The following is an 18,523-nucleotide window of genomic DNA, read 5'->3' on the forward strand; positions in this document are numbered from 1 at the left end:
CTTTGGCCGGCGGTTCATTCTACAGCAAGACAATGATCCTAAACATACTGCTAAAGCAACAAAGGAGTTTTTCAAAGCTAAAAAATAGTCAATTCTTGAGTGGCCAAGTCAATCTCCCGATCTGAACCCAATTGAGCATGCCTGTAATATGCTAAAGAGAAAACTGAAGGGGGCTAGCCCCCAAAACAAGCATAAGCTAAAGATGGCTGCAATACAGGCCTGGCAGAGCATCACCAGAGAAGACACCCAGCAACTGGTGATGTACATGAATCGCAGACTTCAAGCAGTCATTGCATGCAAAGAATATGCAACAAAAATACTAGACATGACTACTTTCATTTACGTGACATTGCTGTGTCCCCAGCATTAAGTGCCTGCAGTGGGAGGGGGGGGGGGGGGGACGGGACTATGTATAAACACTGCTGTAATTTCTACATGGTGAAACCAAAATGTATAAAAAATGGCCCATATTAAAATCTAACAATGTGCACTTTAACCACATGTGATTTTTTTTTTTCCCAATCCCAAATTGTGAAATACAGAAGCAAATAAATAAATTATGGGTCTTTGTCCCAAAGATTATGGAGGGCACTGTGTATCTGTGCGTAGTTGGTACGTTCTCTGTGACTGCAAAATTAGAAAAGGGAGGGGGCAGAATGGAACAGAAATAGAAACAGATTATTTCTTTAAACATTTCATAGAAATGTATTTAAAATTCCCTCGAAGTGCAGCCTGAAAAAAGGATGATAATTGATCGAATAGTGAACAAGGAATTATTGATTGTTCACATCAATCATGTATCTATCAGCTTTTCCTATACATCTTCACATCACACCAATCATGTATCTATCAGCTATCACCTATACATCTTTTCAAAATGTATAAATTATGCTGCAAAGCCAAATTGTACCCATGGTTTTCACTGTCAGACAACACATTGAAAATGAAATGTGCAAAAAGCACTGTTCATGAAAACATAGAGGCTTTATTGTATGTTCTGGTAGACATTCATAGAGCAATGCCATCACACCAATAACATGGCCATGTGTGACACATCAGGAATCTCTGCCTCTTTACTAATTGCTGGCCAATAGGCACTGTGAACACCAGGCACACACAGGGCAGACGTTTTCTTCAGCAAAATCTGATGACACGTTCAGGCTTATAACCACAATTGTCTGCAATGTACAAAATTATAAATGTAATAAAAATGATCAATGCATGTTTTTAACTCATCTATTCACATGCTGATGAATTTTCAATTTTAATATAGTCTGAATAATTTTACAAAGAGAAAAGATTGCTCTAACCATTCTAAATAATTCTCAATTCAGTTGTTATATGATTTAAGACATTGTTTCTTACAGGGAAAATCTTGAAGCATGTCATGATGAATGAATCTGTTAATATTTAATGAAGCTTGTATTCAAAACATAAACGGTGTGATTATTATGAAAATATAATACATCTTTTAAAAATGTATAAATTATGCTGCAAAGCCAAATTTCAATTTAGGCCAGCTCTCAAACGCATGCACAAGAATGGAAAATTAAAAAGCCACATAATCTAAAGAAGGATTTATGGTGCACAGGGCCACAAGTAACCATGGTGTTGGCTGTGCTTCAAACAAGTCAAGATATAAATCATTTGTGCGAGCCAACTGGTTTATCAGTTCAGGGGGTTGTTCAGCAATCACCAAGTTCCTTGGACACTTTCAACTGAAAGTCAATTATTTTCATTAAGTCTAAAGTCATTGTTCACAATTTTCTTCTTCCACTTGACTTGACTGTTCATCTCCCCTAAAATTAAGATTACTGTTGGGCGCACCAAAATAATCCACAAAGGGGCAAAAGATAACCTGCTAGACCAAGACAAATCAGGTGACAAAGTTCTGTAATGATGATGGAAATTTATTTAAGTTTCATTTCAGAAACTATATTCAAAGCATTTTACGGTAACTGCTGCTAACTCTTCTGGATTCCATCCAGATTTTTTTGTGAATGCTTTCTTTGAATTTTTCCAGTTTTTCCAGCTAAATCTTAAACATATCAGCATTTCTTCAGCATAATTATTTGCATACATTTATTTCTGCCTCAAACCTTAAAAACAGCCTTATTCAAAGCAGCAATCAGCAGTAGAATGTAAACAAAAACACTTTAGTCGTTGCTTTCGCATGGCACAGTGCCTTGTACCACATCCAAAAACATGACCTCACTGAGCAAGAAAACAAAATCAAATGGAGGTGTTTTATGGGTTGTTGAACTAAGGAGAACTGCAGCAACAAGCTGCATGATCCAGGATATTTTCAGTGGCCGCTTTAAAACTCCTAATATTGAACATTGAGTTTTATTTTGGTTCTCCCTCACAGCTATTAATACCCTCTGCACAACAACCACACATGCAACCCCTAAGCAGCTTAATTTATATCATCCTCCTCACCCCACTCCACCTTTCCACAAAGCCACTGCTGTGCTTTTTTTAAAGAGACATTTCCACCCAATAACAAAGTTATCTGTTCCACTACGTCAAGTTGGTTACTTTTCAGTAACTATGAACAGGCAAGACAGTATGTGATGCTTGTTCGAAACTAAATAAAGTTAGCTCATTGAATTGATTATTCATATTATGTGGAAAGTACAACCAAGATGATTTACTTCCACATACAAATAAACATTGAAAACCAACATAGTAAAATGTGTTCAATCCACAATGGTAACATCACAATTTATCATACAACTCATTTATTTTTTTAGGGGTACAGAAAAAAACACTAAAATGCTGCAATTTGAAGACAAATGGCCAATAATGGGTTTTCAATCAAAAAATACTCAAACCTTTACAGATCAAAAGTCACACATGTGGAAAAGGAAAAGAAAAATTGCTAACAATCATAAAAGTACTGGAGAAACGCAGTGGGTCAGGCAGCATCTGTGGAGGGAATGAACAGATTATATTTGGGTCAGGACCCATCTTCAGACTGATTGGAAATCAGGGACGAAATCTGGAAAAGGGAGATGGGGCAGGATAAAGCCTGCAAGTGGTTGGTAGATATAGGCAAGGGTGGTGATTAGCAAGCAAGTGGAGATATTGACAAAGGCTAAAGGTGACAAGGAGTCAAAAGGGTATCAGGTGAGGAAAGAGGAGTGAAATGCAAAGATGGAGGGAAGAATATTGGTGGGAGATGAGTACATGGAGAAGTAGTGATGTAAAGTCAAAGTCAATTTTATTCGCCGCATGCACCCGATGGTGCGGTGAAATGAATTTTCCAGCAGCGATACACTTAAAACACACAATAAAATTTAGCACAAACATCCACCACAGCATTCCTCACTGTGGTGGAAGGCAAAAGTTCAGCCAGTCCTCCTTTTTTGCTCACCCGTGGTCAGGGCCATAAACCCTCTGTAGATGCCGCTACGGACGGCCTGATGTACAGGCCCTCTCGTCAGAATGATCAAAACTCCGACGTCGGGACGGTTAAACACACTCCACGGTTTGGAGGTCCCGAATCGGCACTGTCCTACCGTAGACCGCGGCTTCAGGATATTATAGGCCGCAGGCCGGCGGTCAGAGCTCTTCTCTGGCGATCCCCGGCAAGGGATCCCAGACTGGATGGTACGTTAACGCCCCGCCCACGGCTAGAAGCTCCGCAGACCACATTAGAGGAGTGCATGAGGAAAATATATGCGCACACTAAGGTGGTAGGGGGCATTATGTAAAATTGGAGTTACATCCCTTCCCCTCATCTTTCCTCTTCTCAACCCCCAGTCTCCCCACCCAGTGTGCACACATTTCATCCACCATTACCCCGCTGGTTTCCCCTCCTCCGTACGCTCATCACTATTTTACAACCTTTCCCCCCTTACTCCATCAGTCTGAATAAAGGTCCCAACCCAAAACAATGTCTCCCCATTCCCTCCAGATACTGCCTAGCCTGCTGTTCCCCCAGCACTTCGTTTTTGCTCAAGATGCCAGCGTCTGCAGTGTCTTGTACCTCTCTTTGATTGGTAACAAACTTGAGAAGTCAAACTGCTTTAATCTAGAGTGCTAGATGCTTGCGTGAAGAACTTAGCAACTGAACGAATGTGTACAATGCTAAAGCAGGTGGAGTTCCATGAAGACAAGTTATGTCCTCCAAAGACAGTCAAAAGGTTCATAAAAGAACAAAGGATTTCAAAACTGTTATTTCAAATTGTTTAAAAAGTTTGAATGTGATCATTGAAGTTGGGTCAAACAAAGTACAGCAACATCTAATGGTTAATTGCTGCAGTTCCTCAGAAAATAATCATTTACAGCCCATCACTCTCATTCAAGGAACACATAAATACCCAAGATCATAGAGGCAGCAATCTGTGCTGGAATCCTCATTTTTCCGTGCAATGTACGAGCACTATTCATATCTGCACTTACACCTTCTACATTTTAGCAGTGGTGATATGTTTTCCAAGTTTAATTCCAAATGAAGTTATTGGTGAGGAACATAACCCACCAAGAAAATAAAAGATACATTTCGTCATGGTAATTCTTCTAAAACACTTTTTTTTTCCCCATCCACAAATTGTCTAATTCATAAAATGTACTCCACTGCACCAAAATAGTTAATTCTAAAAATGTAGTTACATTATATTTATCACTACCGTTTCCCTTCTCAGTGATCACCCAACCATTAGGTATGACTAAGTAATCATAGAGCATTGTCTTGGTTACACATTCTCACAAGTGCATTCAGCTGACAGTTCTGTAAAGTAAACAACTGCAACAGACTTTATGTACATTATTTCAACATTGAAATTCTAGCTGGATACTAAAATTGTCCTGTGCACAGTTCTGACACCAATTGCATCAAGAAAAGGAAACAAAAGAGCAACCAACAGAAGGCATTGGAATGGTCCTGGTCACCAGATGATTGGAAGTATGTGGTGGCACCAGAAAAATTGCCGGTGATTGCCTGGAAAGGAAGATTTTCATTACAAGTTGAGTTTGGATAGATTGGGATTGTTGTCACCAAGGTTAGAGATTTATAAAATGTATGAGGAGCATAAATGTGGACAGTTTTTTTCCCAAGAGCAGGAGAATCAAAATCTGGAGGACATGGGTTTAAGGTGAAAGGGAAAATGTTTAAAAGGAGATCTGAGGGGCAGGTTTTTTTCACAGAGTATGATGGGTAACCATATAACCATATAACAATTACAGCACAGAAACAGGCCATCTCGACCCTTCTAGTCCGTGCCGAACACGTATTCTCCCCTAGTCCCATATACCTGCGCTCAGACCATAACCCTCCATTCCTTTCCCGTCCATATAACTATCCAATTTATTTTTAAATTATAAAAACGAACCTGCCTCCACCACCTTCACTGGAAGCTCATTCCACACAGCCACCACTCTCTGAGTAAAGAAGTTCCCCCTCATGTTACCCCTAAACTTCTGTCCCTTAATTCTCAAGTCATGTCCCCTTGTTTGAATCTTCCCTACTCTCAGTGGGAAAAGCTTATCCACGTCAACTCTGTCTATCCCTCTCATCATTTTAAAGACCTCTATCAAGTCCCCCCTTAACCTTCTGCGCTCCAAAGAATAAAGCCCTAACTTGTTCAACCTTTCTCTGTAACTTAGTTGCTGAAACCCAGGCAACATTCTAGTAAATCTCCTCTGTACTCTCTCTATTTTGTTGACATCCTTCCTATAATTAGGCGACCAAAATTGTACACCATACTCCAGAATTGGCCTCACAAATGGCTTGTACAATTTTAACATTACATCCCAAATTCTATACTCAATGCTCTGAGTTATAAAGGCCAGCACACCAAAAGCTTTCTTTACCACCCTATCTACATGAGATTCCACTTTCAGGGAACTGTGCACAGTTATTCCCAGATCCCTCTGTTCACCTGCATTCTTCAATTCCCTACCATTTACCATGTACGTCCTATTTTGATTTGTCCTGCCAAGATGTAGCACCTCACACTTATCAGCATTAAACTCCATCTGCCATTTTTCAGCCCACTCTTCCAACTGGCATAAATCTCTCTGTAGACTTTGAAAATCTATTTCATTATCCACAACCCCTCCTATCTTAGTATCATCGGCATACTTACTAATCCAATTTACCACACCATCATCCAGATCATTGATGTACATGACACACAACAGTGGACCCAACACAGATCCCTGTGGCACCCCACTAGTCACTGGCCTCCAAACTGACAAACAACCATCCACCATTACTCTCTGGCATCTCCCATTCAGCCACTGTTGAATCCATCTTGCTACTCCACCATTAATACCCAACAATTGAACCTTCTTAACCAACCTTCCGTGAGGAACCTTGTCAAAGGCCTTGCTGAAGTCCATATATACAACATCCACTGCTTTACCCTCATCAATTTCCCGAGTAACCTCTTAAAAAAATTCAAGATTAGTCAAACATGACCTTCCAGGCACAAATCCATGTTGACTGTTCCTAATCAGACCCTGTTTATCCAGATGCTTATATATATTATCTCTAAGTATCCTTTCCATTAATTTGCCCACCACTAACGTCAAACTAACTGCTCTATAATTGCTAGGTTTACTCTTAGACCCCTTTTTAAACAATGGAACAACATGCGCAGTACGCCAATCCTCCGGCACTATTCCCGTTTCTAATGACATTTGAAATATTTCTGTCATAGCCCCTGCTATTTCTACACTAACTTCCCTCAATGTCCTAGGGAATATCCTTTCAGGACCTGGAGACATATCCACTTTTATATTTCTCAAAAGTGTCAGTACTTCCTCTTCTTTGAATCTCATAGTTTCCATAGTTACTCTACTTGTTTCCCTTACCTCACATAATTCAATATCCTTCTCCTTGGTGAATACCGAAGAAAAGAAATTGTTCAATATCTTCCCCATCTCCTTTGGCTCTGCAGATAGCTGTCCACTCTTACTCTCTAATGGACCAATTTTATCCCTCGTTATCCTTTTGCTATTAATATAGCTGTAGAAACCCTTTGGATTTACTTTCACCTGGTAAATGGAACAAGGTGCCAGAGGAAGTGATAGAGGCAGGTAAAATAGTAAGATTAAATGAGAATTCACCAGTTCGAAGTTTGATCGTTATTTTATGAGGAGTAACGTTGAGGGATTACGTGAAGAACCCGCCAGGACGCATGCGTGTCATTCTTCAAAGCAGCGGTGTGAAATCACAGATAACAGTAATGACTGAACATAGTAAGATTAGAGAAGAGGATACCAGTTGAACTGTATGATCAAGGGTGGGAGCGGAGGGCACGTAATCCCTCAACGTTACTCCTCATAAAATAACGATCAAACTTCAAACTGGTAAGTTCTCGTTTAATCTTACTATTTTACTTCGGAGTCACGTGAGTGACTACGTGAAGATTTCAAAGCTCTGTGATTTCATGCCGTGGAAACGAGTCCATGCATCACATCTGCCTTAATTGACTAAGGGAGGAATTGTGTTAACATGTTTAAACATGAATCCGACATTGAAATCCATGATAAAGTTATTAACAACAAATTATAGCCCCTATTTCATGGGGTGAAATCATATTACAGAACTTAAAATTGATTCTGCAAAAGTTCCAGGTTGAACCACTGGTTTATGGTAGAATTGTTGGAACGTTTTTTCCCTTGACCATCCTGCTGTCTCCAGGATTTGGTCCATCGGTACGTCCAACTCCATAGCTGCCGATGTAGCTGCAGCCCTGGTGGAATGAGATTTGAATATGTTAGTATCCGCTCCAGCTGTTGTTAAAACCTGTTTCAGCCATCTGGAAATAGTTTGAACCAACACTTTTTTGTGGGGTTGCTTGTGGCTGATTAGTAGTGCCATCTCATAGCCTCTGATGTTTTTGGTGTTCTCCATATATAACAATAAATGTCTTATTATACAGAGACGATCATCTATAGGGTAAGCCCCAAATTCTATTTTGAGGCCTGATGGTCCCGGTCTGTTCTGTTTGACTAATTCGTGAACATGAAAAGTTATACTTATGTAAAGACTGTACCCTTTGTGCTGTGACCAAAGCCATCAGCATGACTGTTTTATGCGTCAGTTTTTGCAGGTACAGAGCTGTTGCTGGAGACCAGTTCCTTAGCAACGTTAGGACAATACTCACATCCCATATTTGAGAGTACCTGGTTCTTGGGGGATTGATATTAAAAAATTCCCCTCATAAGTTTGGTTACCAGGGGGTGAGTCCCAACAGAATGACGATCTGATCCTCGTCATAGATATGCTGAAAGGGCACTTCTGGCGCTGTTAATGGCACTGTAACTGAGCCCCTCATCATAATGGAGGCCTGCCAGGAATTCCAGAACAGACGTTTTGTTCGTCGTACAGTAGTGATGTTGTTCCTAGAACAATATTTCCCACTTCCTGATGTGGACCCGATATAGTTTCTTCGTGGACTGCCTGTGAGCCGCTGTATATGTTCATTGTTCGGTTCGTTAGTCCCAGGTCCGGAAATGGTTACTTAAGATTCTGTTGACGAACACATTTGTCCTATTATGGTAGGGATGATTTTCCCGCCCGTTACGGGATGAACCAACAATCTGGTTATTTCGGAACGGAGAGCCATGTTTAGTTGTATTTTGCGTAATACCCGACTGATGAGGCAGAAAGGAGGGAATGCATAGAAAGAACAATTCCCCCCCCCCCCCCCCAATGCAGCGAGAAGGCATCCATCGCTGATGCCCCAGTCTGATTCCCAAGAAACACAGATAGGCAACTGGTGATTAAGCCGAGATGCAATAGATCAATCTCTGGTGTTTCATATCATGCTACAATATCAGCAAACACTTTGCGGTCCAACATCCATTCGATGTTTGTCATGAATTTGCGTGACCTCGTGTCTGCCACTAAATTTGAGGTTACCTGGTAGGTAACTAGCTGATATTCAAATGTTTTTCTGAATACACCATTGCCAAATTGTGTTAGCCGGATTATCACATGATACCGATTTGATTCCACCCATGTAGTTAGTATATGTCACCATGGTGGTGTTATCAATCTGTAGTCTAACATGCAGGTGATGCATTTCTGAACAGTATGATTTTAGTCAATAGAACGCACCCAACATTTCCAAGTAGTTTATGACATGTATCTGAAGCAATGATGCTTCTTGTGCATCCCATCTATATCCACAACTAGAGATGGGGTTAGTAACACGCCAACCATGAACACTGGCATCAGTTTGTAGCACCACTGAATGGTTGCTGACAATGATAGGGTTTAAACAATGCCCAATATTTCCCCTATCATTGTAATTCCGTGATTACTTAGATTGGTAGCCTCATTGGTCTCTACACATGACCAGTATAGATTTTAAGTGCTTATACCTTTGTCCTTGTAATTATTGGTAATACAAAGGTCAAACAGTGTGGCTGGAAAGGCCACAGTATTGCCAATTACCCTTGCTACCAGTCGAATAGGTGGTTTACTGATGTCAATGAGGTTGTTGGCCTCAGTTAAGTCTGTACCTTCCTTTAATAAGTTACCCACATGTAGACTAAGTCAAAGGTGAACCCCAAGTAGTCCTTAGTGGTGGAAGGTGTTAGCTTAGAATTAATAACGTCTATAATCCTTCCGCATAGGCACCGTATAGTAAACATCTTTTAATGGATGCAATCCATAAAGTAGCCTATGGAATCAATTGTTTGGCAGTAACAAAGGTTTCCAATTTCGAATGAATTTACTGCACAATGTATTCAGGTTTGTCAGACCTGAATGATTGGTAACCACGTCTTTTTGTTTTTCGTAAAGATATTGACACGAATTACAAAGTCGTGTTGGGATTTCCCCATGATTCCCTAGCATCTAGCCTCTCCAGTTCAGCATGCGCTTCCAGTTTTTCTTATCGTGAAGGCACGAACGTTCAGTTCGGTACGTGCTGAACCGGGAAATTTTGTGCACAAACTCAATTGTATATCCCTGAACCAAGTAGTAATATTGGTGGTTTAATCCCTCCAGGTCTGCACAGCTCTGCAAATTTAGGGTTTAAAGCTGGGCGGATGGCGTTCTCCTGAGACTATTAATCTCATACTCCCGTTCCAATGTGTTTTCAGATGTAACTGTTCACCGTGGGAAATTTTTGAGGGATACCCATTTTCCGGTGCCAAATATTTGGCAGTAGTGTCTATTACAGCCATGTTCCTGTAGTTGTTTTTAGATGTACAAACTTGGACTCCTTTTCCAGGTTTCCTTGTTCTTGCACCCCCTGCACACAGATTTCTTCCTTCAGCAAAACCCCTCTTCAGAGCCAGCCCAGAATTGGCTCCCAGTACTCCCCTCTGTCGAGGGAGATGCACTGTGCAGCCCTGATAAGGTGCTGCCATGGGTGTATTATATACCCATTGTGACTAGACTCCATCTCCCAGAGTATGTCACAGTGGAGCATGTGCTCCATAAGCCGCTCCATTTGGCCCCAGTAACGCTGGTCCCCGCGGCATTTCTTTGCAGTTCGACTTGTCAGCCAAGTCGGGCACAGCTGATCCCACTAACAGTGATCTGGTGCCGTCAGCCGCTGCTGGCTGTCGGCAACTCCGTAGTTCTTCCCAGCCAGTGCAGCCCTTGTGGACTCCTGTCCATAATTTCCCCCTGTGAAAACCAGCACGGGAAACAAAGCATGACCGCAGTTATTCCCTTACCTGTCGGTCTTTGTTTTAAAAAACCTGCCACTGCAGGGGAATACTCCCCCCCGCCTGCCGTTTTGACTTGTCAGAGTCAACGGTTCTGTCTGTGTAGTCTTCCTGCCCGGCCGTGGTGTTGATCTGGCCGGTGCGGGTGCCACGTCGGGCACAGCTGATCCCACTCACGGTGATGCTGGTGCCTTTAGCTGCTGCTGGCTGCCCGCAACTCCGCGGTTTCCCCAGCCAGTGCAGCCCTTGTGGACTCTTGTCCATAGTTTCCCCCTGTAAGAAACAGACACGGGAAACAAACACGACCGCAGTAATTCCCTTACCTGTCGGTCTTGGTTTTAAAAACTTGCCGCTGCAGGGGAATGCTCCCCTCGCTGGCCGTTTGAACTTGTCAGAGTCAATGGCTCTGATCTGTGTAGCCTTCCAGCCCGGCCGTGGTGTTGATCTGGCTGGCGCGGGTGCTAAGTCGGGCGCAGCTGATCCCATTCATGGTGATGCTGGTGCCTTCAGCTGCTGCTGGCTGCCCGCAACTCCGCGGTCCTCCCCAGCCAGCTTTAGATGCAGCCCTTGTGGACTCTATTGTTGTCCAGTTTCCCCCTGTAAAAAACAGCGCGGGAAACAAAATATGACCGCAGAGTAATTCACTTACCTGTCGGTCGCGGTTTCAAATTTACCGCTGTGGGGGAACGTCGTTCCACCCCGTCTGTCGTTTCGCAATGCGTAAAGCTATATGACACGCATGCGTCCTGGCGGGTTCTTCACGTAGTCACTCACGTGACTCCGAAGTAAAATCACAGTATTCGAACAGGTACATGGAAGGGAAAGGAATACAGACAGACCAAATGAAGAATAATGGGAACAACGTTAGCATGTTTCTGTGTTATTTGACTCTGTAACTCAAACATTATGCTACTAATTATTTTGTTCCTGCTTCTGAAGAAGAGCATGATGGTAATATATTCAGTCTCCAATAATTTCAATGCTCCTTTAATGGTTGTCCTCAAGTGTTCTAGTGTTTATTGCCACACTACAAATAATGCTCTTTCTACACTTTATCCACAGCAAAAATACAAACCACCACAACTAAGTTAAAGTAAACATTCACAATTAAACACAACAACTAGAGTCGAAGAGAACAGGATTCAAACTTTTTGTTTTTCATTTTTGCACTAATTAGTGTTCTTTGATCAACATTACAAGAAGATTAGCCAATAAATATTACTACACACGTTGCGGTTTGCACGTGTAAATAACCACCCTCTGTGCAGAATATTCTGCTTCATAGCTATCACATTGAATGCAAAAAATAGGCAACCTAGGCATTCTTGCATTTGTCCACATATTTCTATGGAACAGGTTCATGAAAGTCTTTAATATCAAAACAAAAGGCTGCAATAAGGCATCATGCCAAATGCAAAGTGGAGACTGATCCCGGCAGAGGAGAACGACCAGCGCCCGCTGTGAGTCCCCATTGCACCGCCAGCTCCAGCCCCTTCCACTCTGATCCCCCTCGCTGGCTCCTGCCCCCATACCCCATGATAACCCCCTCTCCCCCATGCTCTTCCCCGTCTTTTCTCCAAGCTCTCTTCCCCCCACACACCCCTCTCCCCACACAATCAACCCGCCCAAACACGCCCCTCCCCCCACAACCCACCCGCCCATCCCCCCCGCCCACACCATCTTCCCACAATCTCCCCTGCCCATGCACACTCTCCCTGCCCACACACACTCCCCCTGCCCACGCACACTCCCCCTGCCCACGCACACTCCCCCTGCCCACGCACACTCCCCCTGCCCACGCACACTCCCCCTGCTCACGCACACTCTCCCTGCCCACACACACTCTCCCTGCCCACAACCCCCCCCCCCCCGTCCACACACTCCTCCCCCCCCCACAATAGAGGAATAATAATAATAATAATAAATTTTATTTTCGGGTGCCTTTCAAATCTCAAGGTCACCTTACAAAGATTAAACAGAAGAGAAAAAAAACATAAAGTCGGAGAAAAATAAATAATAAGGACATCATCAATACACAAATTAAAGATAGAAATCGCTCCAAAGACACAAAATCAAAAAAAACACAATGTGAAGAATGGGTGAGTGGTGGAATATTGCGTTGGGGAATGGGTTGCGTTTGGGGACCAGGCCTCCCGTCTGACTGGAACCCACTTAGTCCAGTAGATTACTAAAACTCTCTTGTTTGTTTGTTTGTATGCGTATGTGTGCGTGATGTTTCAAACCCCCACCAAAACGGTACACGGTAGCGCCACCATTTTTGGCCCACCTTATTCACCATTGTCCTGTGGTGTAAAAGAGACAAGTTTTGTTCGGATTTATGTTATATTTTACAAGTTTTCGCTTTTTCAAAGAAAAAAAATGCGATTTTCATTGAGAATTCCATTTTTAAAGAACATCGCAATTTTCATTGTGGGGGGTGGGATAGGCGGGAGGTCAGGAGTGGGGGTACAGGGTGATAAAGAGAGAGGAGGGGGTAAGGAGGGGAGAGGGGGTATGGAGTGAGGGACTGAGGGTTGGGGAAAGGAGAGGGATGGCATGGTAATGGAGGAGGGGAGGGGGCGGGTGGAGAGAGGGAGGATAATGGAAGAGGGGAATAGGGGACCTAAGAGGGAGAGTGACATTCACATTGATCTTATATTTTACAAGTTATTGTCATTTTAAACTTTAAAAATGTCAGCCGCATCAGCGCAGTTGGGAGTTATGGGTGAGTGGTGGAATATTGGGTAGGGGTAACGGGCCTAACGGGTCCGCACTTAGTCTAGTACACCTTTAAAAGATCACCCCTCATCCTCCTGTGCTCCAATGAATAGAATCCTACCCTGCTCAACCTCTCCCTCCAGCTCAGGCCCTCGAGTCCTGGTAATATCCTCGTAAACCTTCTCAGCTTGACAACATCTTTCCTATAACATGGTGCCCACTAATCAACACAAAATGCAGCCTCACCAACATTTTATATAACTGCAACATGACCTCACAACTTCTATACTCAATGCTCTGACTGATGAAGGTCAATGTGATTGAATTCTGTTTTTAATTTGTGTCATTGTGATGTCTTTAATTGCTTGTTTTACTCCGATTATATGTTTTTATTCCGATTACTATGTAAGGTGTCCTTGAGATTTTGTATGAAAGGCGCCCATTAAATATAAAATTTATTATTATTATTATTAATGTGCCAAAAGTCTTTTTGACTACCCTATCTACCTGTGATGCCACTTTCACCATGCTATGCACCTGTACTCCTAGATCTCTCTGCTCGACAACACTCTCCAGAGCCCAAGCGTTCACAATGTTGGTTCTGCCCATTAGTGCACCTAAAATACAACACTTCACATTTCTCGTTATTAAATTCTATCAACCATTATGTACTGTATTGTCTTTGACTAGATAGCACACAAACAAAAGCTTTTCACTGTAACTTGGTACACATGACAATAATAAACTAAAACTAGATAACTTTGTATTCAATTTAAGCATCTCCCAAATCAACACAGAACAAAAAGATCTTTAGAGTGAATTAATTTGTTCAATTAAAAACTACTAGATGTAATTATCTACCCGCACTTAGGTGAACTGGAATTGGATGAAGCCTCAGTAGATTCCATGCCAAACAGCAAATTCTATTGTTCTGATCAATCACTTTTTGATCCCTAATCTTTAAATGTAATGTTTTTAGAATTATGTACAAGGGAGAAAAATCATTTAGAAATCATGCAAATTAAATTAAACTTTGTTCAATCTAGTCTAGTTCACAAATGGAGTAGGCAACCAATTATTCAATAGTATGTGAGATATATGGTCAACTTTTCTTATCTTAAAGGAGTTTTAAAGGAGCTCAAAACAATGTTGCTCTGTAAGTGAATCAGAAGTAAACTTAATGTTTAATACCAAAACCTTGAAACTAATCAACGGTTGGTTCTGAAACTGAAATTAAACACGCAAAAACTCCAATGTCCCGATGTGTCATAACATGGACACGATTGATTCAACGGGGGTTTACTTTGAATTCAAAGGCAAAACACTTTAATACAGGATAACAAGTAAACAAGATCTTATACAAAATATCTATTGCAGACAGATGTCTTGATGTAGAAAGGAGTGAACCAAAGGGTCACACAAGAGATGGTTATGCTGAGATGGTAAAGAGGAAAACACTAATCTCCAAAAGCACAGATGTTGTTGATCAAAATAATGCCGTGAACAGACATAATGCTGGCTTAACAACAATTACATGCAATTAAAATTAAGTGAGAAATAGTATTTTAATTAAACTTTTAAAGCATATTTCTATTAGAGAAAGACCAATGAAAAGATAATTTCATCACAGTAACATTGTTCAAAATACACTTGACCATGAGAGCAGACCACTGACAAAACAATTGAGCCACTTGCTGCTATCGTGTCAAAATTACTATTCAGCCTTTTCCACAGATAACATGCATAGGTCAGACAAAATCCTGGAAAGATTCTTGGAATGTAAACTGGTGTCAATTTCTGTTATATCACATCTTGCTGAACGCATTTTTATGAAATCTGATCTTTATATCACATCTTGCTGACCACAAACACCAGAATAAACTCTTATTACTCTACCTCATTCAGTTATTCCATTATAGTGTTTATAATAATTCTTTGCACTATGTAGATTTAGCACTAGATTCTTGCACCATTAGGCTGTATTACACTAATTCCTGTATTTATGTAGTACAGTGATTATATACTGTATGCATACTGTTTACTCTGGGAGCTTCACGAAAACGAAGAATGTATTTGCGCTCGGATGTATATGATAATAAACTAGCTTAATCTAATCTTTATGTATAATAAATGAGATTATCATTCCAACTTTAACAGTTTGTGCAGTAAAGAATGATACAAGCTAATGTTGCTGTCTATCGGAGACATAAACTCAAACTCTAATAGGAACATATTCCATGCCTTCAATGCATTTTACATAAAAACGAAAAACTAGCCAAGAATAAAAGTAGTCGGTGTGATCACAAAGTAGAATACAACAAAGTAACCTAAAGATCCAGAAGAAGGATCTACAAGGCTGGCAGCATAATAACGTGCAACAATAATTTGAATTGAAGTAGATGTCCAGAGATAGATAAAAAACAGATATGTGATTTGTAAACCGTCCATAACCCCCTCCACTCCGGCACAATCATTTTGGGTGGGAAGGGGGGGAGACCGTGGCCAGGCAAACGTAAAGTATATGAATGAAAGAGCAGCGCACGTGTGTGGAAGGTATACGTGGACAGGACAGGAATGGAATGAACATGTTACAGCGCAGGTGGATGATAGAAATAGGATGGTATGTGGTCAGCACATAAACCCGGAGAGAAGGCAGACAGACAGACAGACAGGTGGGTGTCCGGGTGCGGAGGTAGAGACAACCCCAAAGTCCCCACAAGCCATTGCTTAAGGCGAGAGGAAAGATTTAATAAGAGCCAGAAAGACAACTTCTCCCCCCACACACATTGGTTGTTAAGTAAATGGAACTAGCTGCCAGATGAGGTAGTTGAGGCAGGTACTATAACATTATTTAATATAAGTTTGGACAGGTACATGGATATGAAAGGTTTAGAGGAATATGGGCCAAACGTGGGTAGATGGGGCATGTAGGTCGGCGTGGGCAAGTTAGACCGGGTGGCCTGTTTCCATGATGTGTGAGCTAAGCCCAGCCCGGGGCTGCCTGCCACCCTCTCCCACCTACCCAGTCTCCATTGGCGCGGATCCAGTCGGTCAGGCTGCTGTCAAGGTAAGCGGTCATCCAGGCGGCAATGCTGTCGACCAGCGCTGCCATGTCCCGCCTCTTGATGCTCTCCACGCACAAGGTGCCACCGAACACGAAGAAAGCCACCACTCGGCCCCAGTTGACCCCGTCGCGGAACAGCTCCTCGGCCACTGCATCGAAGCGGTGGCGGGCGGTGTCGGGCTCGAAGCGTATTTGTAGCGCGATGTCGGCGAACTCCTGCTGGTACTGGCGCTCGAAGCTGTCGCCCACCTCCCGCAGGACACGGTGAGCCTTATCAGTTGCAGCAGCGGGGGGCCGGCGGGCACCGTTGCCCACGGTCGGGGTGTCCAGGTGTTCCTCCCACACGTAGCCGTGCCGGGACAGCCGGTAGTACAGGTAATGACAAACCAGGTCTCGGCTGCTGTACATCTTCGGTCGGGAAACGGGAAACGGTGCTGCTGGCTACGGCGCTAATCACAATCCAATGTCAATGTGTACAATTCACAAACAGCTGCGGTACATCCTCGGAAAACACCTTCCAAATCCACACCTACAGGGAGGGAGGGAGGTGCGCTCTCCTCGGCTGTTAATTTGGCAGCTACCCGCCTCCTCACACCTTGCTCAAATATATTTCAATTCCTCCTAACATGCTCGTCTTCTGTCTGGAGGGCTTCTTAAATTGTTTTCCAAATAAACTCCCGTCCTTCAACCAACTGTGCTGAAAGTGGTGGTTTTAACCCGTCCTCCTTTAGCCGCCAGTGGAAAGTTCCGTCTTCGGCTCCCTGCAAATGGCTCCTCTTTCAAAAATAATAAAACACACACTTTCCCTAAGTGTGCCCGATTGGGCGAACCCAAGTCAGCAGCCTGAAGTCGTCCGACCCAGGCAGACGTGGTGTGGAGAGTTTATACTCCGGCCGCTGAAGGGGAATTTCTTCTCACTCTTTCCCAATGTTGGTTGCGCCGGGCTTGCAAACGCCGCCGCTCCCTGGGGATTGAGCGGAGCGGCGAGAGTCAGAGCCCCCGGGGAGGGGAGGGGAGCTGCTCGGGGTCAGTGGCGGGAGTTCGGGGCCAGTCCACGCCCCTCGCTTGGATCACCGGGCTGCAGTTTGCAAAATGCCGCCAATCCAGGCGGGGACCTCGGGTTCTCCCCCTCCCCCTCGGCACCAACTCTGATTTTCGTTTCCCAGCCGCCTTGCAGAGCGCGGACCCGCCGTTCCCGGGCCGCTGGTGCTGGTGCTGCGGGAGGGAATGGGTTCTCGTGCGGATTGCAGTCACTCCCGGAGCGGCTGGATCGCGCACCCGTCCCGCCGTCGCTTCAACCCCCTCTCGGCACCGATCGCTAATCTCTCATTTTCCAAACCTTACATCTCCAGAAGGCACGCAATTTCCTGCGCGTCAGCGCGCTGTTGCAGTCTGTTCATTCAGTAAAATCTCAGCCAGAGTGTGGGAGGCGCCAGTGTGTGACCGCCACTCTTGCACCCCTCGCCACCTCCGGGCGACCGACAATTGCTTCAGCAGCAGTTGGGACATATGGCGCTTGTCTGTGAGGGTCCGTTGCAGTAAAGGAAGAGGATTAGAGTGTAAATTACGAATTAATCAATTATTTTGACGGGCGTGCGGGAGGGGATGAGGAAGTTTGCGGTCAAGTAGATACACGTTGTGATTACCAGTCAAACCTATGTTTCGGGAATAATTAAATTTTAAGCCGTGTTCCCAAACTACAAGCTCCATCGATCGTGGAATTTGCCAGTACATTTCCCGATTGAACTTTTAGGTTTTCTTGCTGGCATTTTTCTGGATACGGTTGAACATAAAACAAAGTGGAAGGCGGTCTAATCATATTCTTTATACCTAAACATAAATCTCTCTCTCAAAGCTGCTGCTGACTGCTTAAAGTCAAGAGTGTGTTATTGTCATATGTCCCTAAACGGAACAATGGCATTCTAATTTGCAGTAGCACAACAGACGTGTAAGCATGGACACAAAAAGCTGGAGTAACTCAGGGGGTCAGGCAGCACCTCTGGAGAAAGGAATAGGTGACGTTTCGGATCGAGATCCTTCAGTGAGGTGAGGCGTCACCTGTTCTTTCTCTCCAGAGATGCTGCCTGACCAGCTGCTTCC

General features: G+C 43.3%; 1 protein-coding gene across 2 annotated transcripts in view; it reads right to left on the minus strand.

Annotated features, from left to right (window-relative positions):
• The window catches only part of LOC116990365 (apoptosis regulator Bcl-2-like), a 147,060-nt gene extending 129,173 nt beyond the window's left edge, over positions 1-17,887 (minus strand). Inside the window, exon 1 of one of the 2 annotated variants that reach the window (XM_033047955.1) lies at positions 16,382-17,885. In XM_033047955.1, coding sequence (XP_032903846.1) covers positions 16,382-16,831 — 450 coding nt within the window. In that variant the 5' untranslated portion in view covers positions 16,832-17,885. Of the gene's footprint in view, positions 1-16,381 lie in introns of both variants that reach the window. The other variant, XM_033047963.1, reaches the window with a different exon arrangement.
• Positions 17,888-18,523: the final 636 nt, after the last annotated feature.

The sequence above is a fragment of the Amblyraja radiata genome, chromosome 2 (assembly GCF_010909765.2).
Source record: "Amblyraja radiata isolate CabotCenter1 chromosome 2, sAmbRad1.1.pri, whole genome shotgun sequence".
NCBI lineage: Eukaryota > Metazoa > Chordata > Chondrichthyes > Rajiformes > Rajidae > Amblyraja > Amblyraja radiata.